The following is a 25,316-nucleotide window of genomic DNA, read 5'->3' as shown; positions in this document are numbered from 1 at the left end:
AGAAGATGAGGATAATAACACCTCTAAGTGTGTTGTGAAATTACTACTCACAAGTTAGCAATACTAATCACTTACTCTTGTATTGTGCATTCCACTCGGAAAACGCTTTCATGTATACTGCGTTATTTGAAGTGTGCACCGTAGGTGTTATTATCACACCTTTACAGACTGAAAACCAGTGGCAGGAGTCAAATGAGGGTGTGTTCTTTCCGTTCTAATATGTAAAGTCCCTTCATCTCTCTGGGCCTCAGTTTCCTAATCCACAGATGAGGAAATGTGGACAAAATATTTTTAAACTATTTCTAGCTCTACAATTCTGTGTTTATGCTTCTAATGATCACACAAAACTATAAAATTAAGGGCAAAAACAAATAATTACAGTTCACAACTTAGCACTCATGATTTCCCTACTGTTTTTAGAACTATGCAAAACACCATCTGATGGATTCAACTATTCACATCAGGAACTCTTGAAGTCACCAGGCTCCCAGAATGTCTGATCTCAGGTGGACACAAAATTCTGGAAAAAGGCGTCAAGTCAGTAGTGGTAAAGAACACTGTATACCTTGATCTGGCCCTGTGCAACCAAATGAATGCTTGTTCAGAGTGCACATACCACATCTTATTATCTATTCATCTGTTGATGGACACTGGGGTTGCTTCTACCTTTGGGCTATTGTACGTAATGCTGCTATGAACATGGGTGTACAAATACCTATTAGAATTCCCACTTTCAATTCTTTTGAGCAAATACCCAGAAGTAGAAGTGCTAGATCATATGGTAATTCTGTTTAATTTTCTGAAGAACTTCCCACCATACCATTATCCATGCCAGTTTACATCCTCATCAGCAGTGAACAAAGGCCCCAACTGATTTAAGTAATGTGTTAAATGGCCTTTGATGAGTCACAATTTCTCAGTGCTTCATGGTTTCCTCCCCTATAAAATGAGGGGGTGGGAATGGACAATCTCTAAATTTTCTTCTGGTAGTAAAATAACTATATTGGCCTAATTAAATCAAGTTGCAATTAGAGCCAGAAAGCAGCCTGAGTGGTTGGCATAGCACGCCTTGCTATCTCAAACCCTCCTCCTAATATGACAAATACTTTTGCAGAGATAAGGACAGAGTGTAAAAAACTCATTTCATGCATGCAGCTCTCAGCGGTAACAGTGCAGGACACTTCCTGGTAGGTACCCTGTGCCAAGCACTGCTTCAGGCACCCACACATGTTATCTCATGCCAACCACACAGTAGCCCTGTGGGCTGGATACCCCACCTGCTGAGGCATGGAAGAATTATGCCATTTGCCCAAGGAAATGGAGAGGAAACTAAGGCATGCAAGACTTATGCCATTTGCCCAATGTCACACAGCCTATTAGTCAAAGAGCCAAGATCTGCCCCCAGGCAGCTCTGTTCTGGAGGCAGGTTCTTAACCAACCCAATTCTGATGCCTTTCCCTCCTCAGTGTGTCTCCTCAAGTCTAGTCTTGAGTGCTCTGAATATTTCTTTCTTCTCTTTGATCACATTTCTATTTAAATGTCTCAGTCCCCTGCAAAGACTAGCTGAATGTTCTCATCTATACCATTTAAGCTTCTTGTTTTTAGGCATGGAGACTAAAATGCACAAAAAAAAAAAAAAAAGAAAGAAAGAAAGAAAGAAAAAGAAAAAGAAAAAAAAATCCCAGAAATCCTCTTAGTGATTTTTTTTTTTTTTTTTTTTTTTTTTAGTAATTTTATCTGACAATATTTAAGTGTTTTTAAGAAAATTACATTGAAGGTACATGCCTTGAAGGAGGAAAACACGGAATGCTTATTGTGTGCCCGGGAAGTTTACCTATATTATTTCATATAATCCGGACAATCACCCTTTGGTATGGATTTTATTACCTCTATTTTACAAGCAAGGACGCTGAGATTCAGAGAGGCACAGAGGCTCGCCAAGGTCACTCAGCCGGAAGGTAACAGGAGTGGGAGGCAGGGCTTGCGCTGTGAGCCCAGAGCCCCTGCTCCTTCCTATGTGGAAGACGCCCAGAGAGAGTGTCAAGTGTCACTTAGGAAAATGAGTGCTAGACACATGATATGTAACAGTCGCAGCTGCTGCCTCCATCAGTGGAGCAGCTGGCATGAGAAAGGAGCTGAAATAAAGAGAAGTGAAGGGACTTGTAGCTTCCCAAAAGTGAACCTGCAAGGAGAGAGAACAACTCAGTCTCCACTGTATGCGATTCTTCTTAGGCACCAGAGGCTGTTTCCTCTTGGAGGAAAGACCATGAGGCTATTACTGGATAATATATTTGCTCGTTACCAAAAATATCCATATTTACATAAAAGATATAGCTTGAAGTAACTGAGCTCACCTGGTTAAAAAGAAACAGTCTTAGAAATTCCATATGAATCTTAACGTTGCTTAGTACTTGTCCTAGGTTCTAGGCTAAGGGAATGATACCTAATTTCAGATTTAGTTGGAAAGAACTCTCTCAAGAGGACTCTGAAACACGAGAATAAGGTTGAGGACTTCTAAAAATGTAAAGACAAAAAATTAGGAATATCCAACCCAAATGGTGATGTGGCCTCTTAAGATTTCTACTAGACCTAGATTCAAAAGGCATATGGTATCTATCAGAGAAACACTGATCTGGATTGCTAATCCAGTGTTTATACCACATTAGTTGAGTTCTAAATACAAAAATTTCTTGAGGCATGGACTGACTTTTATTTCCTACCCTTCATGGTACCAAGCCTAGTGACCAATGCTGACAACAGGCATTTCTTTATGGCTTGAACCAGTATTTTCATGTGAATTATGAACTCTGGGATCCTTCGTGTAAATATTAAAAACTACTAAATCAGTTACGGTGATTGGACTAAATATGTGGGGTATGGAAAACCGTTAGTATGATGAAGGTGGCTGTTGCCGGCCACAGAAGGCTGGCATGCTTTTTCGCAAAAAGCCCGGTTCTGGGCCATGGAAGTAGGAAAATGATCATGCAAAGTCCGCCTCCCTCTGCAGCATGATGAGGCTGTGTTATCGTGGTTTACGTTATCAAAATTGGCTGCAGCCAACCCAGGTGAGTACATTTCCCTTCAGGAAGTTAAGAAACTTCATGGCACAAATCCACGAAGACAAGCCTTTCTCTATGACCTTTTTTTTCCCATAAAATTATAAAAGCCATGTTTATGGTTTCCTCTAAAATTTCCACTAATATAAAAATGAACTGTTCTTACAAAAACATGTTAGATAGGAGACATTTGGTAGAATCCCAAAGTACTGTGAGATTTTTATTTCTGTGAGATTAATGCTTTCTCAATTTCAGGAGGGTACTGGCACCTCAGCTTGAGAATCGAGCCATGTGTTATGATTCACTTCGGTAATATTTGCCTCAGAAGGATTTCTGTGATTATTCCTCTTTTAGTGATGTAGAGAATTCTCAGGGACAATCAAGCCTTCAGCCCCAGTACACAGTGACCCACATAAAAAATGTCCTTGAAATGGCACTGATTATAGGGCTAGAAGTTTCTAAAGAGAAACAAGTCTTTCAACAAGATAGCAAATATTTCTCACATTTTGCTTTTGCCTCAAATTACTGAAAGGATATAACTTAAGGATAGTAATTCTTATGCCATAGATACTATCCAACAGAATATAGAATTGTTCTGATTTATCCCTTCTCGAACAACTGATCTTTTATTTGCCTTTATATCCCCTCTGCATATAGGAGGTGAAAAAACATGATTTTAGAACTCAACTAATGTGGTTACAGAATTGACCCAAATTACATGTACTTTATTTTCAACATAAAGGCGTCCAATACATGTTTTTCCTCAATTCAAAGGCGTCCAGCTCAGTGCCTTAAATGCACACACAGAAAAGACTTTCTCAACATGATCCATTACAACACTGCACCTGCAGCCTGGGCGTGGCACCTGGCTTGCATAAGAATAACTTGGAGGCAAAAGAGATCTGCAGAGGTTTGGAAAATCTTCCTTCTCCTCTCCCAGCCCTAGGAGAAAGGCCCTTCATCCTGCTCCTTGAAGATGCCAACAGAAACACAACTGATATAATAACAGGCTGGGAATGGCATTCGCTCGACCCAAAACTCTGGCGTGGCCTGACTGTATGAAGGGGAAACATCACTTCCCCTCAACTAAAGTTTGAAGTGCTAGAAATACTTGCTATTTGGCAAACAAAGTTATCAAGGACTATCAAAATTGGCCCCAAAATAACTATTGCATAAGAGAGGGTGTATTGCATAAGAGAGGGTAACAGCCTGAGAGAACTCTGGTTCTTTGCTTCTTTAGATTAGAACACAAATTTTAGTTAGAGCTAGTGGTTTACTGGTGGGAGGCACTGAAAAGACACCAGAAGCACATAAAACAAGCTGGTCTGCAATAGATCAGAAGCTAGCTGGGTAAGCCAAACTTACAGATTTGAGGATCCCTGTGGCATCTTCATGGAGCCAGGTAGGGTAGACCACCTCGTCATTCAGTATGGCCTCAAAGAGGTCATCTTCGTTCTCTGCCTCAAAGGGCGCGTGACCGCAGAGCATCTCATAGAGCAACACACCCATTGCCCACCAGTCTACTGCAGGCCCGTACAGCATTTCCTGGAGGATCTGTGCAAAGGGGGCAGCGGGAGAAGGTGGTTCATACATCAGATTAACAAATGTGTTCTTCATAACTAGGGAAATTGATGCACTAGGAAATATCAAAGTGTTTTTTTTTTTTGTTTTGTTTTTTTTTGTTTTTTTTTTTGAGACGGAGTCTCACTGTGTCTCCCAGGCTGGAGTGCAGTGGCACGATCTCGGCTCACTGCAAGCTCCGCCCCCCGGGTTCACGCCATTCTCCCGCCTCAGCCTCCCAAGTAGCTGGGACTACAGGCGCCCGCTACCACGCCCGGCTAGTTTTTTGTATTTTTAGTAGAGACGGGGTTTCACCATGTTAGCCAGGATAGTCTCGATCTCCTGACCTTGTGATCCACCCGCCTCGGCCTCCCAAAGTGCTGGGATTACAGGCTTGAGCCACCGCGCCCGGCTTTTTTTTTTTTTTTAAAGTCTCCTGTGCTAGCATGCATATTTCATTCCACTTCTACAGAGTGGTCTGTTTTCCCTGTGGTCAACTCAGAGATGCCTTCTCCGGTATGGTGAGCAAATATTTATGATTGGGCCACAGTGATGGGCTCGTGCAGATCCCAAACAGAAAGGGTTCTGGAAATATATCAGTGAAGAAAAAAAAGGAGACTGGGTTCACTCACTCATACGGGAAGGATTCAAGAGCCTTTCTTTAGTTCTGCTAAATGATGCTGAAATTAAATCACTAAGTAGAGACAAAGAGGAAAATAAATAGCCATGAGTGGCGTTCACTTTGTCTTCATTTAGTGCTAAAGCCCAAAGCAACTGCAAAATCTACAAATTTTTTTTTTTTAACTCAAATTCTTATTAGAGTGACTTAGGCCATTTTCAGCCATCATTCGCCCAATGAGCCATAAACGAGTCTAGAGGTGTCGGCTTTCAACACTGCTCCCAACGCTGCAGCACATAAAAGCAGCCAGTGGCATTTCTGGTCAGAGTTACTGGAGAGCGCAGATTTCAGAGCTGCATCAAGCAGCTGCACTCACCTCTGGAGCGATATAGTCTGGCGTGCCACAGAATGTGGCCGTGGTGACGCCATTGCAAATCCCCTCCTTGCACATTCCGAAGTCTGCCAGTTTACAGTGACCCTCGTGGTCCAACAGGACGTTGTCCAGTTTCAGATCTCTGAAAGATACAACGAGCAGCATGAGATAGGGCAGCCGGACCCCAAACCATCCACCTCTCAGAATGGGCATTCACACACACACACACACACACACACACACACACACGTACGGCCACATGCAGCCATGTGAGCTTCTCTGTGCTATCTGGATGACAAATTTAGATCAAGTCTCAGAACTTGCCTCATGGCTCCAAGATGATGGGCCCATTAAGAATGGGCTAACCACAGGAAAATGTGGGCTGTCCTTTAAAAACGGAGGGCAGAATGTGGCTTTTCTAGGCTTTCCACTTACCTTGTACTCAGCCTATCCCCCACCCTCCACTCTAGCACCCATCTCTACCCATCAGAGTCAGAGTGAACACCCATAGGGGAGGTGGCCACTGTGTGCCAGGGGTGGTGACAGGCACTAGGAACACAGCTGATCTTCATCTGCAAGGAACTCACAGTGTAATGGGAGACAAATATTTCCTAGGCTAGAAGCTCCATGACGGCCGGGATTGTGTTTATGTGGTTCGCCATTATGCCTGGCATAATGTACTTAAGAAATACTTGTCAGCCGGGTGCCTGTAATCCCAACACTTTGGGAGGCTGAGGCAGGTAGATTGCTTGAGTTCAGGAGTTTGAGATGAGCCTGGGCAACATGGTGAAATCCCATCTCTACAAAAAATACAAAAATTAGTTGGGCATGGTGGCATGCACCTGCAGTCCCACCTACTTGGGAGGCTGAGGTGGGAGGATCACTTGAGCCCAGGAAGTTGAGGCTGCAGTGAGCTGAGAGTGCACCACTGCACTCCAGCCTGGGTGACAGGGTGAGACCCTGTCTCCAAAATGAAAAGAGAGAAAAAGAAAGAAATGTGTGTGTGTGTGTGTAAAACAAATAGATATATATCTTATATACAGACACACACACATACATATGGACAGGATAGACAGGGGAGGGGCAGGGGAGGGGCAACACACCAATTGCTGTATCATCCTAGTGGCATGATGAAGGTATGAACCAAGTGCTACGAGAGAAACATAAGAGAGAACAATTCCTTCCAGTGGGAGGAGAGAGAGACAGCCTCACAGCAGAAGTAGAAGTTGAGCTGGGTCTGAAAGCATGAGTCAGACTCTCCCAGGCAGAGAAGGGGGAGTGAGAAGGCCGCCATGGAGAGGCGCATGGGGCAGGGACATGGCAACAAGCCCAGTGGTGTGGCTGAGCAGGTGGACTCAGAGAACCCTGGGTATGGTGAGGAGGCTGAGGGGCGGGCAGCACAGGACACAGGAGTGCTGGGGCCATGAAAAATCTCAGGGCTACAAGGAAAGTTAAGTCCTTCAAACCATGAAGGGTCCTGAATGTCACACTAAGGAATTTTGATTTTCAGATATTAGGCAAAAAGAACTTCCTGATGCTCCCTAATTAAGGGAGTAACTGATTCCTGGCTGGACAAGAAAAGATCAGTTAGGGGAGGCTGAAACCGTCCAGGGAAGAGATGTTAAGACCTGAACCAGAACAGTGATGAATGGAATGGAAAATAAGGAGTCAGTCAGGAGAAAGGAAGCAGGGCTTTGGTGAAAGCAAAATCAGTAATAAGGCTTGATAATCACTTAGAGATGGGCAGAGAGAAGCAGCAGAAATGACTCCTGGGTTTCTGTCTTAAATCCAGTAGGTTTGTGGGGATGTTAACCAGGAAAAGGAAAACCAGAGTGAGAAGAGGGTTTGTTTGTGGGTACCCCAGGTGCACAAGAAGCCTAATAGATTATGGAGACTCTGGTTCAAGGCATTTTCCACTCCTCCTCCAATCCCTAAGAGCAAATTCACGTGAAAGGAAGTGAATACTCAGCAGCAGGATTGTTTAGTAAAGAGTCCTCAAGGTCGGCAGGAACATGGCCGTGTACTGATAAAGCTGTCTATAAATAAAAGGCAGTGCTCTCTTAAAACAACCCGCTTCCCAGCACAGGCACAGGGTTCTCCTGTTGCCAACCATTCCCCAGGGCACTGTTACAGAGGGAAGGTGGCACTGCTAGCCTCCCAGGCACAGTCTAGACCGGACAGAGCAGCAGCTTGGCCTTTTGGGTGAGACATTTACACTTTGGTTTTTAAAGGAACAATATGCTCAGAGGCAACCCACATAGGCTGATCAGTGACGAGGAGGCTGCAGGTCACTAGGGTGGCCTGGAGCTTTGTGGTTAACTGCCACTGTGGGAGGCTGCCATGGCCTTGGGCCACCTGGAGCCCCCCTCGCTGTGGCATCTTCACAGTGGCTGCAGCTGACTGCTCTTTCTGGAGTGTCACATTCACTGTGGGTTGTATCAGGGCACTTGAGGTTCTATTTTCCTGCCTCAGTGTGAGAATCAAGGTCTGTTGGCCTGCATGGCCCAAGGCAAAAGGTTGGTGTCTGTCCAGCCTGGATCACGTTGCTGGCTTGGAGGAGGTAGGTGATGACAGAACTGGCATGACTGGTTTCCACACAGTGTCCTGTGAGTTGATACAGCCTGGCCATGCAGGTCTTACAGAAAATGGCCACTAGAAAATGCCCAGGAATGGAAAGCAAGTCTGGTATTCCAGGAATCCCCTGTAAGTGTGGTTAAAGCAGCACAGCTTTCATGGCACAGATCAATGGAATGTAGAACAGACTTCTCTGCTCTTAGCAGCAGCCTCCCCAGGTGTCAGGGGCATAAGGCAAAGGCATGCTGAGTACCTGTGCACCCACTTCAGCGAAGCAAGCTTTCTGTGTCTCTAACCCAAACCCAGTCCTGGCTCCAAATCAGCCCTTCTCCATGCAGAATCCCATGTCCCATATAAGTGAGTGTTTTCAGTGGGCTGATTTGTGGAAGCCGCTTCCTCCCCTTGCCCCACCACACACACACAATATGAGCACAGCCAATTTAACCTACAAGAGGTTGCGATCACAGCAGCGCAGGTCGGGAGCAGGGGTGAGGATGACTGGGGTCCTGTCCAGTGAAGGAGGCCAACACTCTCAGTTCTTCCACAAGTGTTTTCTGACTTGGGAGGCACTATAAGGCCTGGGTGCCTGGCTCTTCTGGGGCTGACGGCACACAGTAGAGAGGCACCTGGCTGAGGTTGGACACGCTAGTCTGCAGCCCCAGGAGAGAACACAGCCGGGGGGACAAAGCCCATGAGCCCAGCTTTATCGACACTGTGTCCTAGCCTGACAAGCCAGGCCTGTGTGGACCTGAGCCCAGAACACTGTCACTCACATTTCCAAACAAGGTCACTGAGTTTCAGAATTTTCCCGAAGCCAGTATGCCTGCTGAGGTCTTGGAAAGGATCTTCTTGGGCAACAGAAACAAGTGCTAACAGAAATCCACAACGGTCTCAAGAGTTGACCCGCAGTTGCTTAAGAGCTTGTGACTAATGTCCCAGGTAAGAGGTCTGACTGCTTATTACTCAGCTGCTGTCATGGGCAGCAGGAATCGCGCAGGGAGGGAAAGTGCTGGGCCATCACTTTTGTCCGTCAACTATTACAATCAGCTCTGCATGGGGAAGTCTTGGGACGCAGCTCTCAGAAGACACAAGTGGGCAAGACAAGAATGTGACTCATCCTGGTCACAGGATGCCCGAGGCCACAAAGGCAGGTTAGACACCTTAATCCTGATTTTAATCTAATTTTAGGCATTCTCAGAACTGTATGAGCCGTAAAGGAAACGCCATGGCTGTTCTCACACCAGGTGCTATCTAGTAAGACAGATCACTCAAACTGGGATTCCAAGAGGGTTCAATAAAGAGCATAATGTAATTCCCGGTTACCAGTTCTGCCTTCAGCAAAAGTATCTCATACCTGCTCTGTGAAGTCTGTCCTGATGTCCCCAGAGAGTCACAGTAATATCAACTCTGCTCCTAGGGTGCCCAGTTTGTACTTCTATGATAGCACACCCTGCACTGTATTCCAGAAGGCTCTGTCTGTGCATCTGTCTTCCTTCTTAGCAGCTCCAGCATGGTCCTGGCAGGAGGTGCTGACCAAAGGGATACACAGAAGCATTTCAGATGGACCCCAATATGACTGCCCTGGCCAACTTGGAGCCTATCTTATTTTTAGGGGATGGAAGGAGACTCCATAAACTTTGCTCCGAAGTACTTAAACTTACAAAAAGCCACATGTTTTACCCCTTAGAGACAGACTCGAGAGGGAAAAGAAGAAACCTGAAATCAAAATTTAAATTCTTCTCTTTGGTGAAGCTGGAGAAAGAAAGAGATTTTGAAGGGTCAATTATTAAACCACGAGGATCCAGCAGAACACTTATCCTTGTGCTGGCTGGCATCCAAACGGAAGAGCGGAACACGGAGGGGGTGACTCAAACAAAGCCAAAGATTACAGAGCCATTTACAGTCATGGTCAGCTTCCACTCTAAAGGGAAATCATGCCTTTATTTTTTTTGTTAAAGCAAAAGAAGTCACCCTAAGCCTCCTGACTTTAGTTTGAAATATGCAGAGGTCAGTTTTTGGCTTAGGAGTGCCTCAGCTTCCTATGCCAACATGTAACTCAGCAGCCGAACTTAACAAGGCTACACAATGAAGATTACAAGTTCATACAGGGCAGAGGCTCAAATCCTAAAATGCCAAAACCACAATTACCGGCTCGCCATTCATTAGCTCATTGAGCACCGGTATTTAATAGCTACAGCTTTTGTCATGCAAGCATAGAAGGGTAGAAAGAGTTATTCTATCCTCTGTGCTTGTCTGAAAGCTACATTGTTCTTGCTGGGTAATCAGGGTTACTTAAAATGCCCACAGTAGTTTCAGAGAGAATTCCCAAGTGATTGAAGACAAAGGAGATTCAGAAATTGGATTTATTTTGTTTCCACCATAAGCCATCCCGAGAGTAATAAAACAGATTGACATGAGTCTTACTGCTTAGATCACTAGAATCAGTTACTCTTCCAAAAGAAATAAAGGAAAGCGAGCTGAGAGCTGGCTCCTTGAACAAGAATGAATCTAGGAGGCTATTTATATGAACTATTTTTAACATATTTTTCAACTTTTATCATGGGAAATTTCAAAATAGACAAAAGTAGGGAGAATGACACAACTCTCATACCGGTCAAACAGCCTCGGCGGCTGCCACTGCACGTTCAAACATGTTCCCTCTCTACATTGACTCCCTCCCTCCCTGATCCATCTTTTATCAGATTATTCTGAAACAAATCCAAGACATGAACTATGTCATCTATAAACATTTTAATATCTGAATCTAAAAGATAATATTTAATAAAGTACAACTTTGATACCCGTTATCATAAAATACACAGTCAATTTATGATTGTCAGCATACTGCCATTTGTCTGTTGCTCCTTTGGGGGTGGTGAGTCTGTGGGTCTGTCCAGAAAACCTGGAAAAAAGCTTTTGCGAATGACAACAATAACAGTGTCTTCAGTGGTGAACATACACTGAATGTTCATCAAATGCTAAGTGCTTTATCCATATTATTTTATCCTCAAAATAACCCTATGAAGTAGGCTCTACCCCAAGATCATATAGCTAGACAGGGGTAAAATCAGGATTCAGATTTACTTCTGCTCACCTCCAAGGCCTGGGCTTGTAACTTACTACACCAGGCCCAATCCCTTCTATGTAGTGGTGTCACTGGCCAATCCTCCTGACAGACTGTTTCCCGAAAGGACTTTAATTGAAACAAGAACCACCTGAGAGAATCAATAAATATCCTAAGATGGCACTATGATAAAGGGATGTTTTATGCATATTACTATGAAATGCATAATCGAAATACTGCAAAGCAAGGTTCTTTTCTTCTTCTTCTTCTTTTTTGCTTTGCTTCTTAGCTTGTGCATAAATAAACAGTTCAATGGATTTTACAGTCCTTGAGGATATAGGAATAGGGGAGTGCACAGCAAATCTCTCAAGTGGTCAAATGTGCAGATCATTTGCTGCCTTCCCCTGAGGAGGAGGAACTAGCATGTAGGTAAGTGTGAAAAGGGGGCATCTGCCAAGTGAGTGAATGTGGGTTATGATCTTAATTTCAGAATACAACTACTTAGGACTGGCTTGTGTTTCAAGTGTCTCGGTTTATACTTAAAATTGTTTCAAAGCAAGACTGATTGTATTAAATTCGCAAAAGACTTTTGAAAAGTCACGGAATTAGCAAAAGTGTAACATTTGGTTTCATTTTGAGTTAGACAGTAGTGCCATTCAAGTATCACCTGACATGAGATATCCATCCCTTCACCCACCCAACCGTTCTTTGAGTATCGTCCATGAGCCTGGCCATATGCCAGGATCTTGGGATACAACAGTAAGCAAAGGGGGCACCATCTCTACCCACAAAGGGGTTAATATATGGTGGGAGAAGCAGACAGATCACCATACAAGTAAATTTACAATTATCAACTGTGATGAGTGCAATGAGGAGAAAACATGGGAATAGATCAAGGGATAGCCTGACCTAGCACTGGGGGAAGATTTCCCAGGAAAGTGACATTTGAACTGAGCTGTGAAGATTATTAACCAAATGAAGAGACAGAAAGAAGGGAAAGTGAGGGTAAGGAGAATTTCAGAAGGAAGGAACAGAGGTGAGGGGGTTCAGTCAAGAAATGAAGACTAGTGTGGTTGGAGTCCTGGGTGGTGAGAGAAGGGAGCATGGAGACAGGAGAGAGCAGGGACCAGATGAGGCAGGGGCCAGTAAGGATTTCAGTCTTTAGCCCAATAAACCATGGAAAACTCTCACTCAGGAGAGGGGTGACATTAGATTTTCATTTTACAAGACTCCAGATCAGAGGAGTTGAGAATGAACATGAGGAGATCATTTGGGAAACTACTAGAGTATCCAGGAGATAAATGATGGTGGCCTGGTATAGGGAGGGCAGTAAGGTAAAGAGAACTAGATGTGTCAAGAACTATTAGGGGAAAGCAACGGAATTTAGTAATGGAAGGACGTAGGGGATAAAGGGAAGGAGGTATCAGCAGGTTCTCGATCACAGAATTTATTTTGGACAGATTGAGCTACTTTTTTTAGACATACAAGTGGAGACATTTAATAAGTAGCTGAATACACATGGCTAGATGTCAAAGGGAAGGCTGGATCAGAGCTACAAATCTGAGTCATTACCTGGGTGTGGATGAGTTCACCTCGGGAGAAGGAATGAAATGAGGAGAGAGCCTGGGACTGAGCCTTGGGAAGAGGATCTCCTGAGGCCAAGATCTCTGGTCTTCTTTACACTGAGACTACAAAAACTAGTGATGAATTATACTCACAGTAGGGTAGTGGAGCTGTGTACCTAGAGAGTGGGGCCCAAATCTTTTGCTTCCATATGGGCTATCTATAGTCCAGGTAAGCTTTAAAAAGATTAAGGCCGGGCACAGTGGCTTACGCCTGAATCCCAGCACTTTGGGAGGCCAAAGTGGGAAGATCACTTGAGCCTGGGAGGTCAAGGCTGCAGTGAGCCATGATCACACCACTGTACTCCAGCCTGGGTGACAGAGTGAAACTCTATCTTAAAAAACAAGTAATTAATAAAATAAAAAGATTAGAAAAACATCAACCTTGTACATTCAGAATAACTCAATGCATTCTTTTCAGGTTAAATTCTCAATCTCTGCTATGTGATGTGATACTCTTGTAAGTGTAAAATTAAGAATCTTATTTTACAAAGATATTGGCTGCTGCATCCTATGTAATTAGCAAAAAAGCTAAATTATGTATCAATCGTGGAATGGCTAAATTATGGTATTTCTATGACAGAATCTTATGAAAGCTGCCAAAATTTTATGAAGGACTAAAAATGTAAGGAAATTTTTATAACAGAATCTTTAAATGTTATTTGAAAATGGTTTTTTTGATTATAAAAGTAATATTTTCATTATATAAAATTGATCATTCCTGAAAAAAGTACAGAGAAAATGATGATGGGTTCAAAGTCTTCCAATCTTTTCTTCTCAATGCTATACTAACACAATATTATACAGCAACATACTTTTCTCACTTAACAATTGTCTTGGACATATTTATACCTCCTATGCCTCTGGCTCATTCTCTATAAAGGTTGAATACAATTCCATTATAAAAATGTACCACAATTTAACCAGTTCCTCTCCATAAACATTTGGGTTATTTTAAATTTTTTGCACCTTCAAACAATGGAGTAATGAACATGATTTGCACACTTGTAGGAGTGTTTATTTAGGATACATTTTTTTAGAAGTGGAAATGCCACATCAAAGGGCATAAATATTTAAAATTTAAACAGATGTAGAGATATTGTCTTCCAAAAGGGTTGCATCAATTTATATTCCCACCAGTAGCACATGAAAGTGTCAATGTTTTGGCTTTCTTGTTCAGGCTAGATGGAATCATCCTTATAATTCTTGCCAAACTGCCAGTGAAAAATGAGCTCATTGTTTCAACTTCATTTTTTGACTATTAATGCAATTAAGCTTTAAGAAGAATATATGTTTAAGGGCCACTTGTATTTTTTCTTGCCTATTCACATGGTTTAACCATTTAAAAACTTGAGTTGTTTATCTTTTTGATTATTTTTTAAGAAGCTCATATTACGGAATAGTAATAATTTGTTATATTGGTTGTATGGGTTGTAAATATTATTGCCTGGTTGAAATTTTGTTTTGATATAGTCCAGTTATCAATCTTTCCTTCATAGCTTCTGGGTTTCAGGACTTACTTATACAGGCTGATACAATGCTAAGTGAAAGAACAGGATACAAAGTTATATTTTCAATATTCTCTTAATTTTGTTACAATTGTGAGAGAGAGGGATAAAGAAAAGGAGAAAAGACAGGAGGAAAAAGGAGATGAGGAAACACATAAAAGTCTATTTCCAAGTGATATGCTTATGAGTGATTTTTGTTTTCTGTTTTGGATTTTCTAAATTTCCTACAGGAATCATGTGTTACTTTGTTAACCAGGAAAAAAATCATTAAAATGTGTTTACATATTCTAGCTTTAATCCTTTTTTTTTTTTTTTTTTTGGTTTCTGTAGTATTTAAGGCCATAATTCCTAAGGAAGATGTGCAGGGAAAAGGACTCAATGGTCAGAGTGGAAAGGATTTCTTTTGGAACCCAGGCTCCAAGGGAATGTTGGAAAAAAACATCTTATTTGCTTAGAGAACCTGCACATTTGTAGACTTAGAATTGAACTTGTTGCCATCAGTTCATTTTTTTTTTTTTTTTTTACCACAGAAATTACTTAGTGTCTACTAAGTGTCTATGATTGTTGTGGATGGCATTTATATTTTCAATAGCTCCACAATGTGTCCCTGAAGTCTGAATGAACTTAAGTATGAAAATGAATTTCCTACTAAAAGCAGCAGCATTCCTAATTATTAAATGAGGTCCCTATGCCATTTCTCCTCACAGACACTTAATCTGGTGTTCCTGAGACTGACCTATTGGAATATCTGCTGAAGACCATGTATATGAGATGTGAACACTCATCATTATGAGGTTGAATGCAAAATAATTCATTTTCTAATGAAGCAAGTCAGTAAAACAATATCCAGCCCAGTAAGTGTCACCAAGGCTCTTCTGAGGCTCTTCCCCACTACCCCCTCATACCTCCTCCCAGCAGCTACTTGGGATGAGAAATGACAAAAATGACTCTTATTTGAATCTGGTTATTTTACCCTCTTTAAAACAGAGCCAGGGCAGGAGAATTGCTTCAGTCTAGGAGATTGGGACCATCCTGGGCAACATAGTGAGACCCTGTCTCTACAAAAATTTTATTTATTTATTTATTTATTTATAGTCTCATTCTGTAGCCCAGGCTACAGTGCAGCAGCGTGATCACAGCTCACTGTAGCCATGACCTTCTAGGCCCAAGCGATCCTCTCACCAGCTATCCGAGTAGCTGATATTCCACGCATATACCACCGGCTAATTTTTTAATTTTTTGGAGAGATAGGGTCTCACTGTATTGCCCAGGCTAGTCCCAAACTCTTAGGCTCAAGTGATCTTCCCTCCTCAGTCTTCCAAAATGCTGGGATTGCAGGTATGAGCCATTGTGCCCAGCTATACAAAATTTTTTAAAAAACTTAGCCAGGTATGGTGGCACACTCCTGTAGGTCCAGCTACTTGGAAGGCTGGGGTGAGAGGATTACTTGAGCCCAGAGGTTGGAGGGTACACTGAGCTATAATTGTGCTACTGAACTCCAGCATGGGCAACAGAGCAAGATCCTGTCTCAAAAAACAATAATGAAACAAAGAAACAAACAGGGCACAGACTCACAACTAATTCCCATAGACTAGGTGTTGGTCTTCATCCTGTTCTGGGTGTTCGATGCCCTTGACGTGTAGGCAGTATGTTCCCACCGTCACCACTGCAGATACACAGGACCAACTTAACTTGAGCAAAGGGACTGAGAGATTTCCCCTCACTTTGTCTCATGGTAGAAAAAATAGACCAAAAAACCCCCATTTGCTAACTCTCTGGACAAATACAAGAGGAAATGAGTTTGATAAACATCCTCAGTGTACCAAACATACATCTCCTTAGGACCATCAAATAAATGAGCCATCGAACTGACAGCTGAGCCTCATAATTTTTTTTTTGTTTTTTTTTTTTGCATTCCACATCCCCTATCACCATCCCACCCAGGAGAGCTGAAATTCCCTGGCTAAAGCGGTGCAAATTTATTTAGCAGCTCCTTACAGTACTTTTATTTTATGGTTGCCAAGAAAACCTCTCTCACGGACTCTCCTTGCCAAAACGCTCAGACATGATACCTGGCAGCGGGTCAGCTTATAGATGCACTCAATGATGAAAAGCAGGAAGGCCAGAGGACTTCAGGCAAAGACACCAGGAGACAACAGACCCTTGGCGGCTAAGGGTCTCCTGACCATAGGGCCTTGCTCTGATAACACAGACTGGATGCTGTGGCCAACAGTACACTTGGATCTGACAGTCCAAGGGGCATAAAACAGCCAACAAGCCAAATATCTTCCCCAGTGCAGACTGCCAAGTGCAGCTGACCCACAGAAACCACTGGGTCGGCTTTGCTTCCTGGAGGCAGAATCCAACAAGGAAATGAAGGTTTTCTGACAGCCAGTCACCCAAGGGCAGGAGGACAAACAGCATCCAAGAGCCATGGCAGATTCTGAGAGCCACCAGCCAGGAACAGGATAGGTATGAAGGACCCCTTACTGGCTGGCTGCCTGCAGGGCATGTGCATGAAGATGACAGAATGGTTTTGAAGATGAGTAATCAGAACTCAGTTCCCTCTTTAACATTAATACCTTAATCACAACCAGGGGTGGGTGTGGCACAGAATAAGGATGGGCAAGGACAGATGGGTCCTGCTAGCCTTATGTTGGACACATGGCACCAGGACCAACAAACGAGTTCATAGAGTGAAACTATTAAATGTTCCAGGGCACACAGTGCTAGGTAAATGCTAGCCATTATCAGCACTGTCACTGTGGCTGTTATTAAATGGATAAAGCTATGGCTCTCATCCTCAGGAAGGTAAGCCAGACACCTGAGCTGTCATACAAATACACAGAGCAAAGAGTAATGAGACGTCTTAGCCTGTCTGCCCATCCTGGTCCCCTCTAATGGAAACAGTGCTATTCTTACTAGAGGAATACAGACCCCTATCAGCACTGAGGCCAGTTCCCTGAAGACACTCAATTGTCAGAAAATAGCGATGTCCTTGCTTTGCCAGCATTGGAATTTTTCTTCGACTTGGGAAAAGCAAGCAGTGAAAGTTGCAGCCATTTGCTGTCCCAATGCAAGGCTTTGCACAAAGTGTGAAAAGGGAGGTGATGATGAGGAATGCTTCACGACAGGAAAGAGTAGAATTTACGGGACCAACCTCAGGAGGGATGTGCAGGCTGCTTTTGGCAATTGGCTAAACGCAAACCGTTGCCAGCATCAGTAACGCCTCATGCAGTATCAGGGGGGAGGCAGCCTGCCCACTAGAATCAGAACTGTGGCCACCTCAGCAGGTCTCATCTGGTTCCCTGCTATCCCCATGAGAGATTAAACCTGAGCCATCTAAACAGAAACCTCTGAAAAACCCAAGAAGACGCCTGTAGTTCAGAATCACTCACAGGCTCTTGGAATTAAAAACATACCTCACATTTTACTTCTACATTACAGATGATATTGCTTGGTTCTCTAATTATGTTTTGCATAAAAAGCTTTGCTTCTCCCAATTGGATTACAAACTCTAAGGTCAGGTCTGGAATATTTCTCATATCATCTCTAGAATATCGATCACGGGCTAGACATAAGATGGCAACACACACAGTAAAGTGCTGGGAACTTTACTGATTTCCTACCAATACTGGACTCACACCATAGTAACATGTGCAAAAGGCATCACATTTTCCCCTAAGAAATCTCCCCTGGGAGAACTCACTGGTACTTCTTCAGCACTTACTCTGGCCCCAGCACTTGGTTTTGCAACCAAAGGGCCCAGTTTTCCCAAATAGCCATTTAGTTGTTTTCTTTAAATATCTAAGTACTTACATGTGGAGACACTGTCTGAAGAATGTTTCTAATTTTGTGTCATAGCATTCTTAATAAAAGTCATTATTAAATGTGCAAGTGTGAGTCATTGTAACTTCCTAAGATCTTAAAAGTAAACAGAATTCAAAAATCAGGGAAAATTTATTTTTTAGCCTATGTGTGTTATTTTTACTTTAGAAAGTGCCACCACCATACATGCTACCAAAAGTAGCAGATGACTGGACTAACATTCTTCTTGCCTAAATGCTGGACTAATCTTGACCCAATAAATAGTGGCTATTTCAGTTTGGAGCCCTGTGCCACATAGAGAGATGAGCCAAGGGCAACTTCCCAACCATGCTTTTACGGTGGCCTCCCTCAATCTGCTTACCTCCCCTACCCAGGTGGACTTGGGGAGGTTATACAACATCTCATCTGTCTGTCTGATTTCAACGGGCAGCACATTGTGAGGCTATGGGCACAGACTTTGGAGCCTGATTAGCAGAATTTAGTTTTAGTTTTACCAGCTGTGTGATCTTGGGCAAGTTACTTAACCACTCTGGGCTTATTTCCTCATCAAGAAATGTAGATAACAACAGTTTCTGCCTCATAGAAATTATGAGTTATTTAATGCAAATGGCTTAGCATAGTGCCTGGAATGCATTAAGTGCTAAGGAGCCCTTGGCTATTATTTATTCATCAACAAGAAAGATAATATCTACATGGCCTATTGTCATGATTTTTATCAGAATCAATATTGATAAAGAGTAAAAACAAGCTTTGTAAATTCTAGATAACTACTGCAAGCTTTTGCATTTTGGGCAGGTAGGCCTACTATTAAGTGACACATCTGGCTTATAAACTACTTTCTGGGTAATAAAGTCAGGAGCCAAGGTCAGATGGGTCATACAGTGTCATGGTCTGTCACCAGGACCTTGGGGCAACAAGCAAAATGCCTCCAGAACTGGTTAAACCCCACCCGCCACAACACCCCTGTCTATTGACATCTCTGCTAAGACCAAATTCTGATGCATTAAGATACAGGAATTAAGATCTCTGTCTAGTGTCAAATGCCTAGATTGGTACAATGACAAAAAGCAGGTTTAAGTTGAGGTTCACTTGGTTCATCCTAGATTATCAAATGCCACTGAGTTCACCACAGGTGACTGGTTCTGGCAGGTAGAATAAGTTGAAGGAGGATGAGGGAAGTCACTGAATCCTGTTGCTATCCATGCCACCACTGTGGCTGGAGAACTTTATTTCCATTCTGGAGAATTTCGAATCTCCAGAAATAAAACACAAAATTCCTAGGAAGTGAAACAGTATCTGTACTTCACAATGTAATCAAATAAAATTCAACTGTACAGCCAGTCCTTGTTCTTCACCGTCTCCCTGTCTAATTGCTTAGGACCTATACCCAATGGCAGCTGCTGGTTTGACACACTCAGTGGTGTGATAACACCCAGATCATGCAAGGCCACCTGCAGACTTTTCTTTTAAAATGTTCACTGTTATAAACAATTCTGTGATAAATGAAGGAATCTTTTTGACATGTCTAAATCTATGAATATTTTTATCATGTATTTTCACAAATAAGCAATCAACTCCAAGTGCCGTGTTCACATTTAAGAATTTAAATCAATGCCACTGCACTGGTGTTTGCGTTCCTTGGTCATGGGGACCAAAGGAGGCAGGCAGAGAGAACAAATTTCAAAATCCTGCCTGGGCTGTTATATGACTTATTTCTCCACCTAAAATGTAGTCTCCATGAGGAGAGGTGACTCATTGCATTCATTTCTATATCTTCATATTTCGGAGTGACCTTCGGTGCCTAACACAGTGCTTTGCAAATAGCAGGCCCATAATAAACAGCTGTTAATCTGAATAGCAACTCCCTCCCCAAACATTGGGTTTGGCTAGGTTCCGAGGAGACCGCAGTGAGGAAGGATTAGGGAGGATGTGGGGGGACTAGTTGGCAGCTGGGTGGATTCTGGTTTGTGCTGGGACCCTGGTACCCATCTGGGACCTCTAGGGCCAACATGAAGCTGCTATTGCCTGCAGAGGTCCCCTGTCTTGGGGATGACCTAAGACCAGGACAGCACACTTTGTGGCTCTGTGGCTCTCAAGTCCACCCCAGACCAGGTGTCAATCCGTCAAGACCAGTCTAGAACCAAACCGATTCCAAGAGATAACAATGTGCCCTGCTTGGTGACTGCCACTCATGTTTGGCTTATAGATGAGAAAAACCTTTGTTCCTTTTTTTTTTTTTTAAAGGAGAGGAGTACTAAAAATTCCACTGACTGCCCAAACAGGATTTACATGAATTTAACTGGCCACTGAAGGACACAGTGAACTCTTGGAGTGGCTTCTGTCATTAAGACAGGGTCTGTGAGCAGACAGGTCAGCCAGGTTGGGCAGCAGGCTGGTGTCCTGTTATCCCCAGCACTTTCTGATGGACACAGATTCTTCCCTTTCTTCAGAGGCAGTAGGCGTGGGTGAAGCGGGGCAGGCATGCTGGAATGCTCGTGTTATCTGGTGACTGTTCAGGTGAGTTAGTCAAAGGACAAGAAGAACTGTCTTGAGTTAGAAAGCAGAGTCTGGTCTTAGTTCTGTCACCTTTCTGGGCCTCAGTTTCCTCATCTGTAAACTAATGGGATGGGACACGATGATATTGCCTCCATATTTCTCACATCAGTCAATCACTATATCCATATGTCCTCCTCTGCCCAGGGCAATGCTACTCAAAGTGTGGTCCACAAACTGCTGCTCATCTGCAAACTGGCACTGACCCACGGTGAGGTAAGAGTAGAGGCACAGAGTTTTTAGAAACTTTTATAACTATTCGACAGTATGGCAAACTATCATACTGTCATACTATATGACAATATATGCCTGCTGAATCTAATAATAAACGTGGGCTTCAGATTTATGTGTATTTTGAAATTTCATTTTTCTAGTAATTTACTTTTAATATATTTTATAAAAAGTATTGGTCCTAATTGGACGGAAAAAGGAAAAATTAAAACACATTGGTTTACCACGACAGATAAATGGAAGAGACCATTTCTCTCCCGGGCTGACTTCTGCACTCTTAACTGAAGCGTCTCTGTCTCCAAAGCCTCTGCATCCCTTCCTTGGCCAAGTTTGGTGTCTCTCTGCCTGTGCTCCAATGGTGTTCGGTACATACGTCTAACGACAGCATTTCTTGCACTGACTGTATCTGTTGGTTTCCCTGCAGATCTTCTCCATGCTTATTTCAGCTCTCTAGCCCCAGAACAAGGTATCTAGCATAAGGCTGGGTAGCCAATTAAGTACTAACTGAACTGAACAAACTCTGAGTTTCTTACCTTAAACTTTGGTTGTATTCCCTTTATCCATACACTCCTTGAGTGTAAAGTGTAAGGTTCTGTGCATGGTGGATGCTGAGGAAATGAGGAAGCAATGGTGAGAACTGCTTTCTGCATCTGGTGGTAAATCTTTTATGCTACCAATCCCATTGCGCTGTTCCTTTTCCAGCTCTCAGTCTGATTCTACTGTTACTGTAAGTGTCAGCTTGGGCAACACAGTGAGACCCTGTCTCCATAAATTTTTTTACTAGCTGGGTGTGGTGGTGTGTACCCGTAGTCCCAGCTACTTGGGAGACTGAGGTGGAAGCATCACATGAACCCAGGAGTTTGAGGATATGATCATGCCGCTGCACTCCAGCCTGGGTGACAGAACAAGACCCTGTCTCCAAATAAATGAACAAACAAACTTATTTCAAAAAACCCAAAACAAAGAAAATTGGGCTTGTACGTACAAAAGTCAGTGACTAATGTGTGTGGTTGGTAATTAAAAATCCTTACAAACCAGACAAGACAAATCACTCCTGTACATCTTGCATAAAATTAAAAGGTCAGTCAGGAAGAAAAGGAATGATGAAATTTCTTAAGTTCATCAAGCTGAAAAGCTCATTTGATGCTTTGGGTTTTTAAAAAAAGGCATTTCATGGAAAACTCCCAAACCAGAAGAGATGGAATATTACATAGGAAACCATTTAAAAGCTCAGAAAATCCTTTAAGCCCAAATCAAAGAATGCAATTCCCATCATATGGAACTCATTTCTTTTTGAAAGTCAGTAAGTCAAAATTTTTTTTTACCAGGAATCGGCTGGTTCCCTCTGCGTTTTTTCCAGAGAAGGCAGTTTGGGAACACAGTTCCAGAACCTCAGCCTCATGAGTTCTACTCCTGGATTTTCCTGGATTTTCTCTCTGAGGCTGTGGAAAAATTCTCTTTCCCTCTCTGCTTCTGAGCCCTACTTTAAACAACAAAAAACAAACAAACAAGCAAAAAAAAAAAAAAAAAAGGGCATGTGATCATCTGCCCAGTTTCTGGATGTAGTGTATGAAATCTTGTCCCCTGAGCTCCCTGAGTGCTTCTGATCCCCAGAGCCAGACAGCCTATGCTCACGTAGAGTTTCTAAAACACAAGCAAGCACCACAGACACGACGAATGATGTATTTTCCCATTAGAAAAGGAACTCTATTCCTCAAATTACGAAACACAGAATCAACTGACGAAAAAAATTTACCAAGATTCAAGATCTGAAAAACATGAATTATTTGAAAGTAGAACATTTCAACTGTCTGATCTAGGTTTAAATAAACAAGCTAGAGTGCCAGCCACTCTGATAAAAACTGCAGTTTCACTCTGAGTTTTACAGCCTTTCCATACAATGTTCTATCTGCCCACAGAGCCTGGATCCCGTCGACACAGAAGTGAACTTGAAGTTTTTGATCTGGGTTGCGTGACACGTTCCTGACTAGGAAGGTGGTGCTATCTCTCCTCCTGTAACTTTCCACTGATGCAAAGGAGGTCACAAGCGCCAGGAAGCAGCAATGACAAGTGTGTGTGGGCAGAGGATCATGTGCCAAGGCGGGGCACAAGCTTTCTCTTTCGCAAGAAGCATTTGTGCCATCTTATTGGCACACATCGGGGAGGCTGTGTGCCTTTGTAGTTTATGCCATAAAAGAGCCAAGCCTCCAAGCTATGGCTCTGGGAATGCCTTTTCTTTCTTATGTGGTTCAGGAGGCAAGGAGCTTCCTTCACCCTGCCAGGCCCTCAGAGGTGAGGACTTGGAGCCATCCAAGAGGCTCTGGCAGTTCTGGGTCGGGGGCTGCCTCTAGCAGGTTGGAGCCAGGTGTGACAGGTGAGTGGCCTGGAAGGGTGCCCTTTGCCCTCCTAGGAGCCCCCCAGGCAGGCTCTGCAGTGGGCCTTCTAAAGGAGGCTCTGCAGCATGTATTCGCCCTGGACCACAGTCACCTGCCAGGCATTGGCTCTCAAGAGCAGAACCACAGGTTTAATAATTCTATATCCCAACCAAATGGAGACAGTTAATTATCCCACTTGCTAGTGCCAAGGAAAACTCACCGGCTATATAAAAAGGAAGAACTGATGGATAATACGAGCAGAGGCTCTACTTGAGTCATTAAACCAAAGTAAGATTAGAATTCACTGTGTGGTGACTCTATTTTCAGGCAAATTGGAGGCAACTACAAACTTAAATCCTACCTAAGTCTCTCACCACTCCTAAGTGTCTCCTCTGGAGGCTCCTCCTCCTCCACCCTCCCTTATAAGGATAGGTGGTTCCCTAAGGTTCTGTTCTTGGCTCCTGCCTGGGTTTAATTCTAGCATTCCTGCCACACCATATGGTACCTTTGTGCAAATTAGAAAAAGGTGCCCCTTTCTCAAGACATCTGACTGCCATCTGCCAGAAAATTCATTGTCATTACACAAATCTACGATGACTAGGATGCAGTGGCACTCCCTAGAGTTGTTTAGGGCCCGATCTGCCCAGTTGTGCACAGTTGCCTTGCCTGGCACTCTACCTGTGCAGTTGAATCCCATGAGTTCAAGTATTCCCCTAGACACATGGCTCCCCAATCTAAATCTCTATCCCGACACCCCTCTCTGGAGTGCCAGGCCTACATCTCTAACTGCTTTATGGGCAAAACTACCAGAAGTGTTTCTTCAAACACAAAAAAATAAAAACTAAACTGTACTCCGTTGCTGTCCCTACTCAGTTAAAAGCTCCTTCACTGGAAATCTTGGAGTCATCTTTAATGCCTTGGTCCCCCATTCACATCACTGGACTCCCTTCGATGTGAATCGCTCCCCCTCCTCTTTTCCTTTCTCTTCCCACCATTACTGGCTTGCCCCAAGCTCTGACTGTTTCTTGCCTGACCTATGAGAAGACCTCCTACTTGAACTCCTGGCTTCCAGGCTCACTTCTCTGTACTCTAACACACTGCATTTATTTCCTGTTAGTCTCTTTCTCAAAAACCTCTGATGGCTTCTATTGAAAGGCAAATAAAGCCCACACTTCCTAGCCCAACATTCAAAACCTTCCAGGTTCTCACCCCCACCTAACTCAGTTGCCACCTCTGCCCTGCTCCTTCCCAGGCTCTGGTCCTCTGGTCATACGGAGTCCTCATGATTCCTTAGCACAGGATGCTTTTCTGCCTCCATGCCTCTGTCCCTATTGCTATGTCTACCTAGCATGGACTTCCCTGTTTCACTGTTAATGGAAAACTTGCATATCAGGCTCAAGTGTCATCTCTTCAAAGCCTCCACTGAATCTCTCCGTCAGCATTCATAGTTTGTTTTGTTTTGTTTTGAGATGGAGCCTCACTCTGTCACCTAGGCTGGAGTGCAGTGACGCAAGCTTGGCTCACTGCAACCTCTGCCTGCCAGGTTCAAGTGATCCTCCTGCTTCAGCCTCCCAAGTAGCTGGGATTACAGGAACCCACCACCATGCCTGGCTAGTTTTTATTTCATTTATTTATTTTTGTATTTTTAGTAGAGACAGAGTCTCACCATGTTGGCTGGGCTGGTTTCGAACTCCTGACCTCAAGTGATCTGCCCACCTTGGCCTCCCAAAGTATTGGGATTACAGGCGTGAGCCACCACACCCATCAACATTCATAATTGCCTTTTCTTTTTTTTGTTGTTGTTGTTGTTGAGACAGAGTCTCGCTTTGTCGCCCAGACTGGAGTGCAGTGGCCGGATCTTAGCTCACTGCAAGCTCCGCCTCCCGGGTTCACGCCATTCTCCTGCCTCAGCCTCCCGAGTAGCTGGGACTACAGACGCCCGCCACCTCGCCC

The 25,316-nt window shown here is 43.4% G+C and overlaps 1 protein-coding gene across 1 annotated transcript in view; it reads right to left on the bottom strand.

The window, feature by feature from the left end:
* PRKCH (protein kinase C, eta) overlaps window positions 1-25,316 on the bottom strand; it is a 370,064-nt gene that overhangs the window by 15,730 nt on the left and 329,018 nt on the right. The window contains exons 12-13 of the mRNA XM_011978272.1: window positions 5,612-5,750; window positions 4,422-4,610 (exon numbers count right to left, since the gene is read on the bottom strand). Coding sequence (XP_011833662.1) covers window positions 4,422-4,610; window positions 5,612-5,750 — 328 coding nt within the window. The remainder of the gene's footprint in view (window positions 1-4,421; window positions 4,611-5,611; window positions 5,751-25,316) is intronic.

Source organism: Mandrillus leucophaeus, unplaced genomic scaffold (assembly GCF_000951045.1).
Source record: "Mandrillus leucophaeus isolate KB7577 unplaced genomic scaffold, Mleu.le_1.0 Scaffold192, whole genome shotgun sequence".
NCBI lineage: Eukaryota > Metazoa > Chordata > Mammalia > Primates > Cercopithecidae > Mandrillus > Mandrillus leucophaeus.
Note: the sequence above shows the minus strand (reverse complement) of the source record. Positions and strands in the feature narration are given on the sequence as shown.